At 46.6% G+C, this 19,590-nt stretch overlaps 1 protein-coding gene across 2 annotated transcripts; it reads left to right on the top strand.

The window, feature by feature from the left end:
- The first annotated feature begins 465 nt into the window (after positions 1-465).
- RNF20 (ring finger protein 20) lies at positions 466-18,992 on the top strand. 2 transcript variants are annotated; one of them, XM_066569903.1, is made up of 21 exons: positions 466-512; positions 3,252-3,303; positions 3,838-4,008; positions 4,132-4,299; positions 4,417-4,564; positions 4,727-4,909; positions 6,117-6,235; positions 7,050-7,196; positions 7,379-7,456; positions 7,754-7,873; positions 9,103-9,282; positions 9,478-9,613; positions 10,276-10,397; positions 10,708-11,111; positions 11,681-11,798; positions 13,081-13,230; positions 14,172-14,384; positions 16,296-16,421; positions 17,293-17,433; positions 17,759-17,860; positions 18,077-18,992. In XM_066569903.1, exons 3-21 carry the CDS (start codon positions 3,880-3,882, stop codon positions 18,251-18,253), a joined length of 2,961 nt encoding a protein of 986 aa, XP_066426000.1. In that variant the 5' UTR covers positions 466-512; positions 3,252-3,303; positions 3,838-3,879; the 3' UTR covers positions 18,254-18,992. The 2 variants fall into 2 exon arrangements, with proteins under 2 accessions (XP_066426000.1, XP_066426001.1); XM_066569904.1 differs by lacking the exon at positions 466-512 and adding an exon at positions 597-818.
- Positions 18,993-19,590: the final 598 nt, after the last annotated feature.

Below are 19,590 nucleotides of genomic sequence, written 5' to 3'. Positions count from 1 at the left end.
GATTTTTTCTTGTCATTTTTCCCTCATCTATTGTGTTGTCTCTGCACAATTCGCACAGTTAATCTTCAAACAACACGGACGAAAGCAGAAAATTCTCGCTGTTGGAGGGGAGCAAGGGCGTGGCCTCTCCAGTGCCGAATGCAGAGGGACAACCACTGCCCCAACCCTGCTGCCACACCATGGCCGGCACAGAATGTTTAACCCACATCAAGAAGCTCCGACGCCCTTCCCGCCCGCTCCGGCCGGGACACGGCTCCATTCCGGAGAGGGCAGGGAGGCGGCCGCTCCACGGGGCCGCGTGTGGGCGGGGGCGGCTCCGCCCGCGCCGCCATCTTTGGTGCGGGTGAGGGCGCCGGCGTCTGGTGCCGCTGCCGCCCCGCCATGTCGGGCGAGGGCAAAGCAGCGCCTCCATGACGGGTGAGGGCGAAATGGCGGCCGGAAAGGGCGGCCCGTAGCGGCCATTGCCGGCGGAGCGGGGCGCGGCGGCAGCAGCGACGAGGCGGCCGCGGCGGGTCTGTGGGGCGGCTGGGGGCCGGGGAGAGCCGGGAGGGGGCCGTGTGGAGGACGGAGGGGTCGCTGGAGGCTGGAGGCAGCGCACACCCTCAGAGGGAGGGACGGGGCCGCGGCGTGTCTGGCTGGCGCTGTGGGAATATGCCAGGGGCAGGACCCCCGCGGGATGTAGGAGAGCGGAGGAGGTGTGAGAGCGGCTGGTGTGTGTGGGAAGCTGGATCACAGCATCGGTCGGGTTGAGATCACCCTGTGCAACCCCCCTGCCAAGGCAGAGTCACCTGGAGCGGGTGACAGAGGAACACATCCAGGTGGGTTTGGGATGTCTCCAAAGGCGGAGAGTCCACGACGTCCGTGGGAAGCTGTTCCAGTGCTCTGCCACCCTCAGTGTTTTTCCTCATGTTGAGGTGGAACTTGTTGGGTTTTAGTTTATGGCCACTGCTCGTCATCCTGTTGCTGGGTAGCACTGAAGAGTCTGGACCACTCTCTTGGCACTCACCTTGGAAATATTTGTGTGCATTAATGAGATCCTCTCCCAGTGTTCTCCAGACTAACCAGGCCCAGATATCACAGTCTCTTCTTATATGAGAGATGCTCCAGAGCCCTCATCATCTTTGTGGCTGCCACTGGAACCTCTCCAGCAGCTTCTTGTCTTTGTACTGAGGAGTCCAGAACTGGGCACAGTACTCCATCCATGCCATGCTAGGGCCAAGCAGAGCAGAGGGTTGGGAGTTTTCCCCTTTCTCCTGTTATGCTTAAAATATTCCTGCTGAGCTTGACATGAAGCTATGGAAAAATCCCTGTTGGGTTTGTGGATGGATCATTGTTTGACTGGAGTTCCTGCTGGGGAGTAGAAACTCAAATAGCAGTTTTTAAATCTGCCCAGGGCTTTTATTTCTGTTTTTCAGTGTCTTTACATAAATTCAGGTTTATACATGTGTAGTGTGATTTCTGTACTGTAGCAGGAACATCAGGTGGTGGCAGATGTAATAAAGGTTTTGAATTTAGTTGTAAAATGGTAGTAAGTAAGAAGAGAAAATCTGAGTTTCAATCGATAGGGCTTGTCATCAGAAATCCACCTTTTTTTAAGCAAATACAGAATGAGTAAGTAAAACTTACTTTTAGGTAGCAGAGCAGATCAGCTGTTCTGTGTCAGAAAGGAAATCTGACATTCAAAGAAATGAACATTCATGCTTAGAGTTCTTCTATGTGTGAGCAGCAGAAAGGATTGTCAGGCACTGGAAGGGGCTGCCCAGGGAGGTGGTGGAGTCCCTGTCCCTGGCTGGACGTGGCACTCAGTGCCATGGTGTGGCTGACAGAGTGGTGTTGGTTCATAGGTTGGGCTCCATCTCAGAGGTTTTTCCCATTCTAAATGATTCTGTGAAAGAGACGGTCTGTGGCCATAAAAAATTAATGGGTTGGGGTCTGGTATACAGTGTGTGAGGAAGTGGTGAGAGAGGAGCTGGAGCTGAGGGGGGTGGTGCCAGGAGGCAGTGGAAGGGGTATTTTGTCTGGGGACAAAAAGCGTGAAAGGCAGTGGGCAGTGGTGGCTTGCTGGACTGACAGGGGACAAATGAGATGTTTTTAGTGACAGCTGTTTCCTTCCAATGCTCTCAGAATTCCAGCTAAAGTCAGTGCTGTTGCTAAGAGAAGGAAAATGGTTCCATGGCAATTGTCTTTCTTTGTAAATTTGAGATGTAATTTAATGTTTCTATTAGAAGATACCTCATAGGATCTGTGCTGTAACTCAGCAGGATCTGTTTCAGTAACTCACTTAGAAATAATCTTTATACTGTTTTGCATATGATGAAGGGCAGTGTCACACTGAGATGCTTGTGAATGCTGAGATTTGGCAAAACAGTGTACCAGCTTCATCTTCAAAAGACAATGGCCTTGTTGCTTTCAGTAGAACTGCTCAATTAAAGCAGATAAGAACTGGAAGGTTCAGTTCCTAACCCCTGGTTTGACCATAAATTCCATAATAGGTTTAAATGGAACAGGTTGGGTTTTACTGGTGTGGTCTGCACTTCATTCACTTCTGCTTTCGTTCAGTCTGACGCAGCCTCAGTGGCTGTGGGAGAAGAATGCAGCTCATGTCTAGTGAAGATCTGGTTGGTTCCATTTTTTATCTCCAGCTGCTCCATTTGTGTTGGAAGCCTTTTGAGGATACACTTGTAATTTTGCTCAATAATATTTTAGGGAACTACAGGAAATGCTGTTCATACACGAGAAAAGCCTGTTTTAATGTTGAGGGTGATCAAGCACTAGAGAGGCTGCCCAGAGCCGTGGCTGAGTTTCTGTGCCTGGAGATGCTCAGGCTGCCTGGACAAGGCCCTTGGAAACCTGCTTTGGCTGAGCCTGCTTCATGCAGGAGCACAGGGCAGGTGATGTCCAGTCCTCCCTCACAGCCCCAGCTGTTCTCTCTTAGTCCAGAGCTTTTCAGACTGCTTTGAGTTAGGAATAGGTTCTCTTCAAACATGTTTGATCTCTCTTGGTACACAGCAAAACTCTTGGAATGGGTCTTTACAAGCCTTGAGTCCAAGTTGCTTTTCAGTTCTGTAGGATTTGTGAGCTCTCTGCGTACAGGGCTCATTTATTTCCAGGGTGTTGCTGCCCTCAGCTTTGACTGGCTTTCTGTGTAGATTCAATAGGAACAGTTTGGTTGTTGTGCAGTGAACTGGTGCACATACACACAGTCTCAGTTGTTTGCCAAAGTCTAACCTGGTTAATTTTTGTTAATGCAGAAAAGCAGAGAGTGCACCTGGATGAAGATTTTTTTGCAAGGAGGGTGATAAGGTACAGTGTTTCAATTTTAACATTACAGAGCAGTGGATATTTTCCCCATCAACTTTCTGCTTGAAGTGCAGATCCTGCTGGTGTCTTTTACTAATGTTGGACCAGAATGTGTGAGTCAGCACCGGCTGGCACAATCTCCTAGTTAGAACACAAGGAGTAAATTTGTTTCTGTTACAGTGCTCCTTGTGGGAGCAAGGTAACAGAAACAAATTTGCTCCCCAAAGCAACAGCTGGCAGAGGTGCAGTATTAGAGAAGTGATCGCCCTTAAAGTCAGCCTGTGCCAGAGGATCATTGCCTTGTCAAGAGTTATTCCCAGCTGCAAGGTCACTTGAATGATTTACAGTCCTTTACCAGTCTTCCACTTTTAGTCCATTCCTCCCAACAAATATTTTTCAAAATCTTTCTAGTTCCATGATCTTCTCTGTTTTGGGCATTTTGTTACCATGATGCATCACCATGTTAAAAACCCCAAATCAAGTTGACTGCATGGATGTGTGTTTGGTGATTTTTTCATAGTGTTCTTTAATGTTCAGGAAGAACTTGGAGAAGGTGGGAATCTGTACACTTCAGCCACCATGTCTGGAATTGGCAATAAACGGACGGCTGGAGAGCCTGGCCCTTCTGCACCTCCGGAAAAGAAGGCAGGGGTTGAAGATTCAGGCACCACTGTGGAGACCATTAAACTTGGTGGTGTTTCTTCAACGGTATGTCTTCCTTGCATACCCCCACTCCACCTTTTGGTTTTTTTCATCTGGAGGCAGAAATGTCTCTGGGGTCAGGGTGAGCCCTTCTGTGACCTGGCCTGTGTGCTGTGTGGCTGTGCCCAGGAGGAGCTGGACATCCGGACCCTGCAGACCAAGAACCGGAAGCTGGCGGAGATGCTCGACCAGCGCCAGGCCATCGAAGATGAGCTGCGGGAGCACATTGAGAAGCTGGAGCGTCGGCAGGCCACTGACGATGCCTCTCTGCTGATCATCAACCGCTACTGGAATCAGGTTGGGAACAGCTTTTGTTACTTCATATACAGTTTGCTTGTCTCCCCTGTACCACTGTACTCCTTTTGTTCACATCCATTCTTTATCTTGTCTGGCCTTGACTGTCCCATCATTCAGTTTGATGAAAATATCCGCATCATCCTTAAACGCTTCGACCTGGACCAAGGTCTTGGAGACCTTTTGTCTGAAAGAAAAGCACTGGTGGTGCCAGAACCTGAACCAGACTCTGACAGTAATCAGGAGCGCAAAGATGAGAGGGAACGAGGTGAGAAAGGGGGTGGGGACAGTGGGAAAGGTGGATTTCAGCTGTGGACAACACTGATGTCCATTTCTAAAGGCTGACAGACTTTTTTTTGTGATTCTAAAGAGCAGGGATATGCTACCTTCTAGAACACACTTACTTTTTTTCACCCCTTTATGTTCCCAGGGGAAGGGCTGGAGCCGGCCTTCTCCTTCCTGGCCACTCTAGCCAGCAGTACCAGTGAGGAGATAGAATCTCAGCTGCAGGAGCGTGTGGAGTCCTCCCGCCGTGCTGTTGCCCAGATTGTGACAATGTATGACAAGCTGCAGGAGAAAGTGGATGTACTATCGCACAAGCTGAATAGTGGAGGTATGACCAAGGTGGCAGGTATTCAAGAATGCTTATCTGCTCCCACCTTAGACTTGATCCTGAATTGTAGACATTAAGGTCTAGTCCTTCTCATGTGCATTTATTTTCTAAAATTAATTTTTTTGGCTTTCCAAACTCTTGTTATCAAAACCTCCTCTAAAGGGCCATGTGCCAGAAGTGCATTGCATCTACCTCTGTATTTGAGTGCTGAGGGCTCTGCCCAGCATGTTGGGCTAAGAAGCAGCTTGTTTCTGCCAGTACTCTGTTCATGTGCCTGAGAAGTCAGAGAGCACAGCTGAACCTCCTCAGCCACCTGTTCTTAGCCACCACATGAAAGGTTTTGTGCCTACAAGTAAAGAAGTGAAATCAGCATTGTGAACTGATGGTGGACTCCCTCTCCTTTGCAGTTTAGGAGAAGGTGTGGCAATAACAAGCTGCTCAGTTTCCACTGAGTCCTGAGCAAAATTGTACCTGTCTTATGGCATGGTGTGCTTAGTGTAGCTGTCAGTTTTGAACATAGCAGAGTTCTGCAGAGAAAGCCAAACTACCATCTTCTAAAAATTAATGTAGCAGATTCACTTTAGACTCAGATGACTGTTGAAAAAGCATCATTAGCTTAAGGTTAGATTTTTCATCTTTTGAAAGAAACCTTGGGTGAAATATCAGCTCATGCTTGGTGTGCCTTCTGTGTGCTCTGACCAAGTCTGGTATGGGTGTAAGAATATGTTGCTGTCCTTGGCTAGCAGTCATAAACTGTAGTAGCTTTGACACTGGTGCCATGCCTAAGGTGCTCTAGTTTCACTTGTCACCCAGTGGTGTGGTTGTCATATGGTGTCATGGTGTGTTGGCCTGGTGTGTCACCCTGGGCATAAACCTGTTGCAACAGGTTTATGCATGAATTTGGGTGTCCCTGGTTCCAAGGACATGCTCTGGGTTGCTGGCACAGACAGAGCTGAAGTGATCTCTTGGGTTAGGGGATGGCCCCTGGGTCAGAAATGGGCAGCACTGTTAAACTGCAGAGCCTTTTGCATATGGACAAAGCTCTCTGTGGATTGAGATCAGGCCCTCAGGAAGCACCTGTGGCAGAGGTAAATTAAAGTAAAGTTAGACTCAGAAATCTCCTTTTCTGTTTTCTTATTTCTCTCATTGCTGTTCAGGAATTAAAACCAGATTTCCATTAATTTCCTTTTCTTTGTGCACCTTTCAGATATTTCACTGATGGAAGAAGCAGTAGTGGAGCTGAATACCTACCTGTCACACGAGAATGGACGGCTGCAAGAACTGGCTGATGTTCTTCAGGAGAAGCACAGAGTCATGTCTCAGGAGGTAAAAACAGGAGAGAGAAAGAAATCTGCTTTGGGGTCCTGCTTAGCATAATTTATGGTTCCCATAGATTGGAAGGCAGCTCATATCCTTGGAGAGGCATAGGAGGAGCATGGTTTGAAAATTACAAAAAGGGTTGTTGTTGTGGAGAGCTGTACACTGATTTTCTGTATAAATCAGGTTGATTTGCTTGTTACATCACTAAAGGAAAGGATATAAGTGAGACAGTGAACTGAATGGTTTTAACTTTTAAAGAAGACGGGAGAGCAGAGAAACTGGGGGCACGTGGTGCTGAGGTGGCTGTGTAGACACCCGGAACAGTCAAGGTGATATCTCTGTCGTTCTGAATTCCTTGATTTCTCTGTGTAATTTGACAGTATAATGATATCAGTTACAGGATGATCCCAGTTGTTAAAGGATTCACATTAGTAGCAGCATTTGTTTGAGAGATTTCAGTTCATTAAAAAATTGTGTTAATGCTGATCTTGCACAGCATTAGACATCTGAGCACTTAGGTGCTCTCTAAAGTAGATGGACATAGGGATAGAAAAGATTAAAATCAAAAAAGGCTTTGAATCAGCTGAGGTGGCTTCCTCTGTATTCTACCAGATACTACCAGCTTCTGCTCTTTCTCAATTTTCAGTTTTGTCTTATTTTTGTTGCTGTCTTGGGATTTGGCCAGTGTAAAATTTGGGACAGTTCATGGAATAGTCTGTCATCACAGCAAAAGATGAAAAAGAGAAAAATGACTCCTGAGCAGCATGAGGAAAAGTTGGGTCTATGCAATATGCTGGCTGAAGCACTCCTTTGATTGCAGTTCTCCAAGCTGCAAGAGAGGGTGGAGACAGCAGAATCCCGGGTGTCTGTCCTGGAGACCATGATTGATGACCTGCAGTGGGACATTGACAAGATCCGCAAGAGAGAGCAGAGGCTCAACCGCCACCTGGCCGACGTCCTGGAACGAGTAAGCGCTGGCCAGGAGACCTGGGAAGTGGGGGTGGTGTTGGATGGGTGTGTGACATCCTCCCTGGGACTTTGCTGGGAGAGCTGAGAACCTGCAGTGTTCCTTCTTTGGTCTTGGACCTGCTGCATCACTCTTGTCAGTATTTCACTGGATCTTGAGGAAATCTCTTGCATTTCTTGCAGGTAAATTCCAAAGGCTACAAGGTGTATGGAGCTGGGAGCAGCCTATATGGGGGAACAATCACCATTAATGCTCGCAAGGTAAGGCCAGCAGTTTGTTCAAGGAGAACAAGGGCCACAATTTGAACAGAATTCGATACTTATTTTAGATAATTTTTAGATCCTGTGCCACAAAGCTGGGTGACTCTGGACAAGCCATTTTGTCTGTGTCATGAGTTTGCTACTTAAGAAACACCAGGTGGAATTAGACTCTGTCTTGCTTGGTCAAGTTACCTGACTGCTCAGTCTGTAGCTGCCATTACTGCATGAACAGATAGTTCATTAGCACTCTCAGGAGACACATTAACAGTAGGATTTACAAGCAGTTTATCCCAACAGTTTGAGGAGATGAATGCAGAGCTGGAAGAGAATAAAGAGCTTGCTGGGAATCGCCTTAATGAATTGGAGGAACTGCGTCAGGATCTTGAGGAAGTAACAACACAGAATGAAAAGCTCAAGGTGAGACATCTGTAGCTGTGTGAGGATGAAGGTGTTCTGTGGGATGGGCTGCCCTCAGCTTTGCAGTGCTGTGTCTGCAGAAAACCTCATTGCAGTGTCTATTCTGAGCCTGCTCTTTAGCTGTGTTACACTTTGCTCCAGGTACAATTGAGTGGGTCTGTGGCTCCACTTGCAGCTCAGTGCGTTGGTGACACCGTGTGGCCACCGTTGGAAATTGTAATGTTTTCCTGCCCATGTCCCATTCTGATCTTTGAGTCCATTTTAATCATGTCTGGTTAAAACTGTTTTCAGATTTTCCACTTTCCCCACGCCCTGTGCAAGTGGAACCAGAGAAGAGAAACAATCAGGGAACTTGTGTGGGGAGAGAGGCTCTTGAAAGAGACAGTGAACTTCTGTCTTCCCCACTGTGGGGAATGGATAGATAGGAGACAGCCTGTGAGTTTGTGATGTTTTAAAAGTGGTAACACAAGAAGCTGTGGCTCTGTGGTAGACAAGTATATGACAGAGAGAATAATCCAAATTTCATCTTAGTGGTCAGTGCCAGTTATAAGAAATGTCTGTCTCAAAAACTTTAATCCAGAGATCTGATGCTGGAAACTGTCTTGAGGCACCTCTGAATTCTGTTTATCCACATGAGTTTGTTTAGAGAGAAGTGTCCTTAGCTTACAACTTTTTTTTCCCCCCTGTAATTACTTTTAAGCTGAATGCATGTATATATGTGTCTGGTTTACTGCTGCTAGTTACAATCATTTGCTAACTTTTTTTTCTAGGAGTTCAGTTCTGTACCTCTGGGATTTTTTTTCATTTCTCTTTCTTTCAGTTATTATGTCCTACTGGTGGAAGGCTGACATAATTCCTATTTGCATGTGTATTTTCTCTGTTCTCTCATACTTTTCTATGTGTCCATCTTTGTTGATCTGGGTGTTTACAATTTATTATGTTTTCCAAGTTCATATCTTTAAGAGAAACTGTTTCAGGACCTAAGATTGAAAAACTTCCGCCTTGTGGTTGTGCGAGAGAAGCAGCCTAGTGCATAAGAGAACACAGACACTTTTTAGGATTGGTACTGAATCATATCACTTGGACCTGCTTCACAGCAGTGCTATTCAAGTTCTACTTTTGTCTTTGCTTGTGGCAGCTTGATTCACTGTTCTTCTGTCTTGAGAGACAGAAACCAAAGGCAAGGGGATAATTTTTGTTTTTGTGACATTTTCTTGTGTCCCAACCAGGTTGAGCTGCGGCGGGCAGTGGAAGAGGCTGTGAAGGAGACCCCAGAATATCGCTGCATGCAGTCCCAGTTTTCTGTTTTGTACAACGAGAGTCTGCAGCTGAAGGCACACCTTGATGAGGCCCGCACGCTGCTCCACGGCACCCGCGCCACGCACCAGCGCCAGGTGGAACTGATTGAGGTAACACCTCTGCTCTCTCAGCCTGGGAGTTCTGTCATGCCACCAGCCATCACTGATGGGTCTGTGTGCCTCTGCAAATGCTCAGGAAATAGACATTTCTGGCAATAATTCAGTCTCTGGTGGTACCTGATATTGATGAGGTGAGAGATACTCCAGGTTCAAAGCACTGAGTTCTGTTTCCTTTCTGTTCCTCAGAGGGATGAGGTCAGCCTTCACAAGAAGCTACGCACTGAGGTCATTCAGCTGGAGGACACCCTGGCACAAGTCCGCAAAGAGTATGAGATGTTGAGGATAGAGTTTGAACAGACACTTGCTGCCAATGAGCAAGCAGGTAAGTTGTTCTGCTGTGCCTGAAACAAACACCACCTACCCACCAATGCCCGTTAGGAGCTACAGTGCACTAGGATGCATGGGTTGATTCTTTGTTACTATTAAATACTTGTTCTGGCAGGTCTCCTCATCTCAACAAGCAAAGCTCTTCACCTGTTTTATTGGGAGGCCAGTTCCATGTTATCTGACTTCTTTCTAGATGCTGCATAATAGATACATTTTGCTAACAATTTGGTTTATGGCAGGATATATTGCATGATTAAAAATTACTCGGGGGGAGGATTCATTTCCAAGTCTGTAAGGACAATCTAGATAGCAAAGCAGTGATTCTTAAATTTCATCAGAAGAAATAAATTACTTCTGAAGGAGCATTTAAATCAGATTTATTTTGTAACATGACATGTTTCCGTTCGGATCATGGTCATGAAAAGGATATTAAGTGGGAACGTAGGACTGTGAATTTGCAAGGACTTATGGTTGTGTATAAAACTGGCATGACTTTCCTTCTGCAAGTGTTTTGTGTTGCTCTGTTACGTGGCAGAATGGTGAGAGTCTTATTTTGTTCTTTGTCATTGTCACTTAGCTTGTTCGCCATCTCCATGAAAGTCCTCAAGAAGGTTGGCAGAGGTGTGGTTTGTTGCAGAGGTGTTTCTGTTTTTGCAGGCCCCATTAATCGGGAGATGCGTCACCTCATCAGCAGCCTCCAGAATCACAACCACCAGCTGAAGGGAGAGGTGCTGAGATACAAACGCAAACTGAGAGAGGCCCAGTCTGACCTGAGCAAGGTAACACAGCAGGAGATGCCAGAAAAGAAGGGAAAAGCTTAGGAGAAGGGGTAATGCTGTCACCCTTGCCAGGAATACCAACCTTTCTGATACGCTGTGCAGGATGCAGTGAAATTTTCTGTGGAGCTCTGCACTCTGCTGCTTCCTTTGACCAAACAAATGCTCTTCCTTTGTAGCTGTGTAGTGCTCCATGAAAAGGGGGCATGGAAGTATGGATCTGGGAAGACAAGGGAGAAGGAGGTAGGGAAGACTCCTGGCTAAGAACTTAAACACTGTTTTCTTGGTCATCTCTCTTGCTGTTCCACTCCAGATCCGCTCTCGCAGTGGCAGTGCTCTCCTCCAGTCCCAGTCCAGCACTGAAGACGCAAAGGAGGAACCTGCAGAGATCAAGCAGGAGCCTGATGATCCTTCTGCCCAAGTGACTGTTCCCAAGGCTGCTTCTGAAGATGTTAATGAGATGAAGGCCAGGCGAGATGAAGAGGAACGGGAGCGGGAGAGACGGGAAAGAGAGAGGGAACGAGAGAAGGAAAAGGAGAAGGAGAAAGAGAGAGAACGAGAAAAAGAGAAAGAGAAGGAAAAGGAACGAGAGCGGGAAAAGCAGAAGCAGAAAGAATCTGAGAAGGAGAGAGAGTCCAAAGACAAGGAGAAAGGGAAGCATGAAGATGGAAGAAAGAAGGAGGCTGAAGTGATCAAGCAGCTGAAGGCTGAGCTCAAGTAAGAGTTGCTGTTTTCTCCCTTTCCTGTGTGAGCAGTGCCCAAGCCTGGGGTGTTCACATGGTCTTGCTTTTACAGGATCAGCATCATTGGAGTTTGGAACCAAGAGAGTTTCTTGACACCCTCTGTTTCTGATTGTGATGTGGTCAGTGGAGTAGCCTAAAGCATGAATTACCAAAGGAGATACTTCATGGTGTGGGTCAAGTAATGTTGATTTGTTGCTGTCATAACAATAGCATAGAAGTTCACAGCAGCACGTTATTAATAGAGGACACAGCAGTGTTCCCACTCCTGCATGGTTCCCAAAGCAGAGGAGGATAGTTTGTACATATTATTAGGATATGTATTTCATCTCCAGCCCACTTCTTGCATTTCAACCCATGTGCCTGAACATGTTTTATTTCCAGACTATACTCAGCTGCTGTTTTATGTTACCAGGATAAAATGAGCCACCAACAACTCCATATCCATATGGGAGATGAGAGAATATTGCCAGGCTGTGGTGCTGGCTGTGTAACAGTGTGGCTTTGCTACTGTGTTCTTACTGTGGTCCGTCTCCCTTTCTCCAGGAAGGCCCAGGAGAGCCAGAAGGAGATGAAACTGTTGCTAGATATGTACCGCTCTGCCCCCAAAGAGCAGAGAGACAAAGTGCAGCTGATGGCAGCTGAGAAGAAGGCAAAAGCTGAGGTATTCCTAATTTCTCATCCTCTTTTCTTTTCAATGTGTTACTTAAACTTCTTTTCAGGTACTCTGCAGCAGAACTGTGTTGTTTCTCTCCTCAGAACTGAGGATTGTTTGTCTTCCCAGCTTTGTCGCTTAGAGATTGGAATGGTCTGGAGATAACAGGGACTAGTTGCTAGTGCAGGCACACACACACACCAGTCTCTAGGTTCATAAGAACAGACCCATTTGCAGATTCCTTCAGTTCCAGCATGTCCCTCTCTTTGGGACCCCTGTGGTTCCAAGCCCCTCTTGCCTTGTTCACAAGCAGGTCTCGCCTATAGGCAGCACTTCCTCTGTGCAGCACACACACATGGGGTAAAGAGTTAGATTACATGGTAATACTTAGGAAAAGATACAAGAAGCCAGGACAGGACAGGCTGTGATGATTGTGGGCAAGGCTGAGCCAGACAACTGCGTACTGACTGCCCATATTTCCCATGGGACTGGCTCCTTTTATACCCTTCTCTGTCTAACCCTAATTTGTTCATCCTTGGTCTCCATTTCCCTGCACATTGCTTCTGGATTTGAGCAGTTCTTGATTGCCACAGCTGTCCCAGTTCAGGAGCCATTCCTGCTTTACAGTGTCATCAGTTACAAAGTCCCAGCTGATCTTCCTGGAGGTGGTTCCTGTAGTTCCTTGGAAGCTGTTGTGACTGGAGAGGTTTGCTTCCTCTCTTTGTATCTGTGTTTGTTTTGTCAGGTTTGTGTCTCTGAATATTTTATTTTGGGTTTTCTCCTTCTCCCACACTCAGATAACCTTGATGGAGTAAACATTTTCACACCCTCATGTGCTCTCAATGTTTAGTGTGACTGACCAGGTTTCATTCTCATCACTGCCTCCTTTACCATTTCTCTGCCAAGTTTGTATCTCTGTATGTTTTATTTTACCTTGTCATTTTCCTGTTATCTCCTCCTTGTATGGAAGAAGGTCCTTGATCAGATGGTCTTAAAGGAGCAGATGCTTTCTGAGTCTGTATCCATACATGTACAATTGCAGGAGACTGATGTTCCTACTCTGATAAAAGATGCTATGAAATTTTCAAAGGTGTGGAAGTCAAGATCTTGGGCCTACAGCCCATCCAAATGGTACATCTGCCTGTAATACTCTGTCAAAACAACCTGGGGTTTTTTTGCCATGCTTTGAAGGCAGTCCTGAGTGTTTCAGAGAATTTTGGAGAAAACAGGCTCTGAACAATGCTCAGGGTGTATCCTTGTGTTTAGTGTTGTTTCTGGTTGGTTCTTGTAGCTTGAAGAACTGAGGCAGAGGGTGAAAGAATTGGAAGACAAGGAAAAAAAGGAGAGTAAGAAGATGGCTGATGAGGATGCCCTCCGCAAGATCCGAGCAGTGGAAGAACAGATTGAATATTTACAGAAGAAACTTGCCATGGCTAAGCAGGTGAGAAATTCCTGATGAGGTCTCTTTTGGCTGGGGCAACTGGGAGAGCTGCCTTCAGGTTACATCCAGAAAGAGAGAAGGAATTTATATCTGTATGGGCCAGAGATGGGAGTTTGGTGCTTGTTTACCAAAGGAGAAAAAAACTGAGCAAGCAAAAGAACCACCAATAAAATAACCCCGTCCACCCTCAGCTCTGGGATATCGCAGGCAGGCCATGGTGGGAAATGTTTAATAACAATTAAACATTAAATAAACAGTTAAACATATGGCCTTGGTGAGGCACACAGAGGAGAATTGGCTTTATTTTATCAGCCATTAGGGGAAGAGATGACAATTTCTTTTTAAGAGTTATTACCTCCTCAGTTCATCTAGTGAATATTTTGCATGGAAGTGGTACATGCCTTCTGCTAAAAAAGGCTCAATCCAATGAGAGAGCAGGACCACCTCAGCAGGATAGAGGCAAGCCAGTGAATTGACATGTACTTTCTTAGAATTTGGATTCTTGTTATTGTAGAGCAGAACTGCTCTACCTTGTCAATGCTGAAGTGGCCAAAATGAGTTTAAGGAGCTTGGCAGCCTGTAAGTTGGAAGCTGTCAACCTGTCCACATGTAGAATTTTTGCCCTGGTGTATCTGACAGCTGTTCAGCTGCTAGGAATTGGGTGTTGGTTTCTGCCCAGCTCTGGCAATTACTGTGTCAAACCTGATTCTGCCAGACAAGTGACATGTAACCATCTTTTCTCTGCACCTTCAAATTCAGAGTATCTGCTGTGGTGCAGACTTGTAGGGAATACATTTTTCTGGTTGTTGGGATAATGCTGTTCCCTCACATTGAAAATCTTCCTCCATCTTTGCTAGGTTTGGTGTCTCTGAATAAAATGTTCAGGCTCACTCAAGAGGGTCCAGGGCACAGTTTGGCCAGAGCCTGTGATTCTTTTGCAGGAGGAAGAGGCCCTGCTGTCAGAAATGGATGTCACAGGCCAAGCCTTTGAAGACATGCAAGAGCAGAACATCCGCCTGATGCAGCAGCTGCGAGAGAAGGATGATGCCAACTTCAAGCTGATGTCAGAACGTATCAAGTCCAACCAGATCCATAAGCTGCTGAAAGAGGAAAAAGAGGAGCTAGCAGACCAAGTTTTGACACTGAAAACGCAGGTAATAGGGAAAAAGGAGAGAGAGGACAAGAGAGATGGTGGGGAGATGGAGGTGTGGGTTATCTGTTTTAGGCAGCTGCACACAACCGTTTGCTCTCTTCCCCACTGAGGGAAAGGGGAAAGAATCAGAAGGGACAAAGTGAGAAAACAGGTGAGCTGAATAAAGGCAGTTTAACAGTTAAAGCAGAGATGTCTATACAAGTGAAACAAGAAATTAATTAATTGGTTATTTCCTGGGGCAGTCAGGAGTTAAGCCATCTCCAGGAAGGCAGGGCTTCATCAGGCCTTACTGTTATTAAATGTTGCAGCTCTGATCATCCTCCCACTGCCTCCTTTCCACCAGCTGTTATTGCTGAACAGCATTGTAGGGTGTGGAACACCCCTTGGGCCAGCTAGATCAGCTGTCCTGGCTGTGTGGCATCCCTGCTTCCTGGACACCCTCAGCCTACCTTCTGGTGGGCAGCATGAGACACAGAAGGTCTTGGTGCTGTGTAAGTACTGCTCAGCAGCAGCTAAAACAGTGCTGTGTTACTGAAAGTGTTTTGCTCCAAAATGCAAAGCATAGCAGCATATGAGCTGCTCTGAAGAGAATTAACTGTCTTCACCAGAATCAGTCCAGGATGGAGTGTTCCTCTCACCAGCCTGGGACTGCATCAGGATTCAAAGGGGCCTGTCATTGTAGGAAACTGACACTGCTGTATGAGCATTACAATGTCCTCTGGATTCACTGCTATGGAGAGCAGATGGGTGAGGAAAAGTGGGAAGTTCTTTTCCTGTTGGAATAGTACTTCTGCCTGTATATTCTACCTATAGCTGTATATACTGGTAACAAGCATAGGAGTTGGAAACCATGGTTCAGTCTGAACTACCTCAGACATAGGCACAGGCTGGGAGAGGAAATCACTGAGAGCACTAGAGCAGAGAAGGACTCCTGGATTCTGCTGGGTAAGAGGCTGGACCTGACCCAGAGGCGCATGCTGGGAGCCCAGAAAGCCAACTGCATCCTGGGCTGCATCCAAAGCAGCGTGGGCAGCAGGCTGAGGGAGGGGATTCTGCCCCTCTGCTCTGCCCTTGTGAGAGCTCAGCTGCAGTGCTGCATCCAGCTCTGGGGTCCTCAGCACAGCAAAGACACATGGACCTCTTGGAGGGAGTCCAGAGGAGCCTGTAAAGATGATGAGAAGAAATGAGCACCTCTGCTACAAGAACAGGCTAAGAGAGCTGGGCCTGTTCAGCTTGGAGAAGAGAAGACTCAGGGGAGACTTCATTGCAGCCTTCCAGTACCTGAAGGGGGCTTAGGAACCTGAGGGAGATGAACTTTTTATATGAGTATACAAAAAAAATTACAGGACAAGAGGCAGTGGTTTTAAATTGAAAGAGGGCAGGCTTATATTAGATGTTAGAAAGAAATTCTTCACTCAGAGGTGGTGAGGCACTGCTGGAGGTTGCCCAAAGATGGTGTGGACGCCTCATCCCTGGAAGTGTTCAAGGCCAGACTTGGATGGGGCTTTGAGAAACATGCCCTAGTGGAATTTATCCCAGGGAGGCTGGGACTAGAGGATCTTAGGTCCCTTCCAATCCAGGCCATTCTATGACTTTGTATCCTGTCATCCTTGGTGCCACTGTGGAACTGTTCATTGCCTTACTGCAAGTCTTAAAGCCACTGTCCAAAAATTAAGACATGTTTGTTGCAAATATTTAACTGCTAACTTTTAAAGTGTTGACCAGAGAGATCTGGGTACAGCTCTCTGGATACAGGCACAGCTGTTCAGGGAGAAAAAGGCAAGCCGAAGGTGTGCTCCCTGGTGATGGGGAAGCAGGGGTAGTTTTAGGCGGCAGCTTGAATGACAGCTCTGAAGACCCACAGAGCATGCATTCATTTGTTCCTTCTGGTCCCTCTGTGTCCCTTTCCAAGGTGGATGCCCAGCTGCAGGTGGTGCGTAAGCTGGAGGAGAAGGAACACTTACTGCAGAGCAGCATAGGAACAGGAGAGAAGGAGCTGGGGCTGCGAACACAGGCCCTGGAGATGAACAAACGCAAGGTGAGCGATGCCTTCCTTTCCCCTTGGGCTGTAAGTGGGAGCTTGGGGAGGCATGGAAGGCTCTGATCTCTCACTGGCATTACAGAACCTGGTATTCCCTGATTTGGGATGAGTGTATCAGAAGGCTGAGGAGTCCTGGAGAGAATTATGATTAAAGTACTGGAGACTGATGTTTTGCTTTGATAAGGAAAAGCAGGTTATATCTTTTTCTGTGCAACCTGTGGTGAAGAAAGAGCAGCCAGACGAAGTTAACTGGGGTTAAAGCCTTTGTAGCAAAGATGGGATAAGCAAAAGGAAATACAGCTGGGGAATGTGAACACTTTCAACAAATGCCTAAGATCAATAAAGTAGGTGCGTTACCAGTAAAATAAGACTAAGTCTAATAGCTGCCTTTGTTATTAAGTTTTAGTAGAAATGCAGAAATTACATTAAAACAGGCAAAAAGGTAAGCAGGAGTATCACTGTGAGGAAGAGCTAGGGAGATTTCAGCAGTCACCTGTGCTTAATATGACAATTGGTGGTATTAGGGCATTTGGTTATAAAGTCAGAAGAGAGGTGGTGAAGAGAGAAGATTGTTAAAAATAGGTATCTTGCAGTTCTATCTATTAACAGCTATAGAACTGCCTCTGAACACTTTAACAGAGAAAATGTAGAAGCTGGAAGGCTGAAAATACTTTAAGAAGAGATTTGGATGATCATTAGTGTTTTTCTAAGTGATGTGCTTTGCAGCATGCCAAGGTTTGGCTCTGCCCAAAGGAATCTTGAAGCTAAATTATTAAAACTTGTTGATAATAAGGTAATTACAAGGCACTAGAAGCCACTAGAGCTGTTCTTCTATGTTTGGTCCTTATATACTGGTTTTCTTTCTCAGGCCATGGATGCAGCCCAGCTTGCAGATGATCTGAAGGCCCAGCTAGAGCTGGCTCAGAAGAAGTTACATGATTTTCAGGAAGAGATTGTGGAAAACAGAGTAACTAGAGAGAAAGAGATGTTCAACTTCAAAAGGGCTGAGGTACATATCCTATGCACAATCCTTCAAGATCTGTCCGCTTTAGTGTCCTTCTTCTTTGTACATCGAGCTTGTCGAGGCTTTCAGCTGAACTGCTCTTGGTGTCCATTTTCACTTTGATTTTGGCATCATCAGGTCTTGGCTCTTTCAGATTTTGTCCCCTGATAACTGACAATACTTGTAGCATCAGAGGATCATGTTGTCTCTTGGATTACAGGGGGTAAAACTATGGGTGGCGTGACTTAGCCAGGTGCATGTTCTCTTTGGTCCCTGAAGAAGCTGACAGAGAATGTACTGCTCCTTCTCTTGGTCTCCTGTTTTTGTGCAGGAAGATATTTCTAGGTTGCGCAGGAAGCTGGAGACCACAAAGAAGCCTGACATGGTTCCCAACTGTGATGAGATCCTGATGGAGGAAATCAAGGATTACAAGGTGAGTATCTGTGTCCCTCAGCTTCCCTTTTTATCTTAGTCAGAAGGTGTGTAGGCACACTTCCAGTATCTGACATCTCTTGTCGTTACTCTGGCACTGGAGAAACCACATTGTCCTTCTGAGGAATGGAAGGACCTTCATGTTGAGACATCTCTCAGCACAGCAGCTGGGCTGCAGGGCCCCTCACAGCTCTGTGTCTGTGTGTCTGTGTTGCAGGCCCGCCTGACATGCCCATGCTGCAACATGCGCAAGAAGGACGCGGTGCTCACCAAGTGCTTCCACGTCTTCTGCTTCGAGTGTGTCAAGACGCGCTACGACACCCGGCAGCGCAAGTGCCCCAAGTGCAACGCGGCCTTCGGGGCCAACGACTTCCACAGGATCTACATTGGCTGAGGCCTCTGAGCCCCCACTGCTGCCGAGCCAGCCTCCCTGCCTCACTCTCAGCTTCTGCTGCCTGAGCTGCAGTGTCTCCTGGGAGGGGCCTTCAGGGTCTCGAAAGAAACACACTCTGGATCTTGCTTCCTTTCTTGGCCCTGTCCCTTTGGTCTTGCCCTCAGTTTTTGTGAGTTCTTTGTGCCTGAGAGGAAATTTCCCATCCCTTGCTTTCACACTGCCAAGGTGGGAACATGCCACTGAAGTGCTGCCTTGGTGGGATGGAAGCTCAGCTGCAGCAGAGATCTGTGAGAGCTTCATTTGAGGGCTCTTCTTTGGATGCTAATTAAATCTTATTAAGGAATCACACTGCTCCTGGGAGGAAAGAGTTTCTCAATTAACAGACGCAATAGAGGCCAAGGAAATGAATCTGTGCCCTCAGTGGAGCAACTCCTTAGGTACCTGGGATCTTCCTGAGCCAGGGCAAGAACCCCTGAGGGCTGGTGCACTAGGAAACCCTAGCCCCAAACAAACACATCTAAATATCCAGAAGAGGAGAAAGGAGAGATCTTTGAGACCCTTAGAAAATAGCATTCCACTGAGGAGCCCTGGTTGATGTGCTCACTTTCCCCTAGGCTGAGGCATTGCTGTCACTGTCCTTCTCAGAAAAGGACTTTTAGTGGTTCCTTTGCTGCAGGTTTACCATAAAGATTAACCTTGTTATGTACAAATTCTTACTAAAGCTGTTTGGTTAATTGTTCTGGTTCTCCTGCCTCTGGTACTGTCTGTCTGCTCTCCCATCCTTTGTCCAGTTCTTGGAAACATTTCTCACAAACTTTTAACTTCTACAGTAGAGACACCTAATTTCTTCCTTCCTCTTCTTCTAGCTCCAGCTAGAGCAACTTTTGTCCCTCTGGCTGTATCCCCAGTGGCTTATTCCTGACACATCAGGAGGGCCAGGATGCTGCATTATTTCTGCAGTCATTTTGTCATGGCTGCTGGGAATTTTGGCAGAGATGTCGTGTGGCTTAAAGTCTCAGTGCTCCCTGTGCTTGGAGGCTGCATTTGAAGTCTGCTCCTAAAATCAAACTGGGAAGTTGTTGATTTGTGACATTTCTTCCTAGGGTCTAGTGTTTTCCCTGTAAACCTAATTTGCATGGAAGGTGCACCTGTCAGAGGTTTGTCTCATGGGTGTCCCTTCTGTGAAGCAGGGAATCTCCTGCCTTCCTCCATCCCCTCCCTGCAGGAAATACCAGATACAAAGTAAAAGGAGTTCATCCCAGGCTCTTACACTATTCATTATCTTGTTGAAAACATTCAGAATGTTTGAGTAAAGCTTGTAAATGATGAGGAATCCT

Source organism: Molothrus aeneus, assembly GCF_037042795.1.
Source record: "Molothrus aeneus isolate 106 chromosome Z unlocalized genomic scaffold, BPBGC_Maene_1.0 scaffold_33, whole genome shotgun sequence".
Classification (NCBI taxonomy): domain Eukaryota; kingdom Metazoa; phylum Chordata; class Aves; order Passeriformes; family Icteridae; genus Molothrus; species Molothrus aeneus.
Note: the sequence above shows the minus strand (reverse complement) of the source record. Positions and strands in the feature narration are given on the sequence as shown.

Excerpts from the sequence above, each read along its gene's own strand:
- RNF20 (XM_066569903.1), top strand. The coding sequence starts at position 3,880 with ATGTCTGGAATTGGCAATAAACGGACGGCTGGAGAGCCTGGCCCTTCT. Across the intron at positions 7,874-9,102 it reads CACAGAATGAAAAGCTCAAG|GTTGAGCTGCGGCGGGCAGT; the intron begins GTGAGACATCTG and ends TGTCCCAACCAG. Across the intron at positions 11,112-11,680 it reads CAGCTGAAGGCTGAGCTCAA|GAAGGCCCAGGAGAGCCAGA; the intron begins GTAAGAGTTGCT and ends CCCTTTCTCCAG.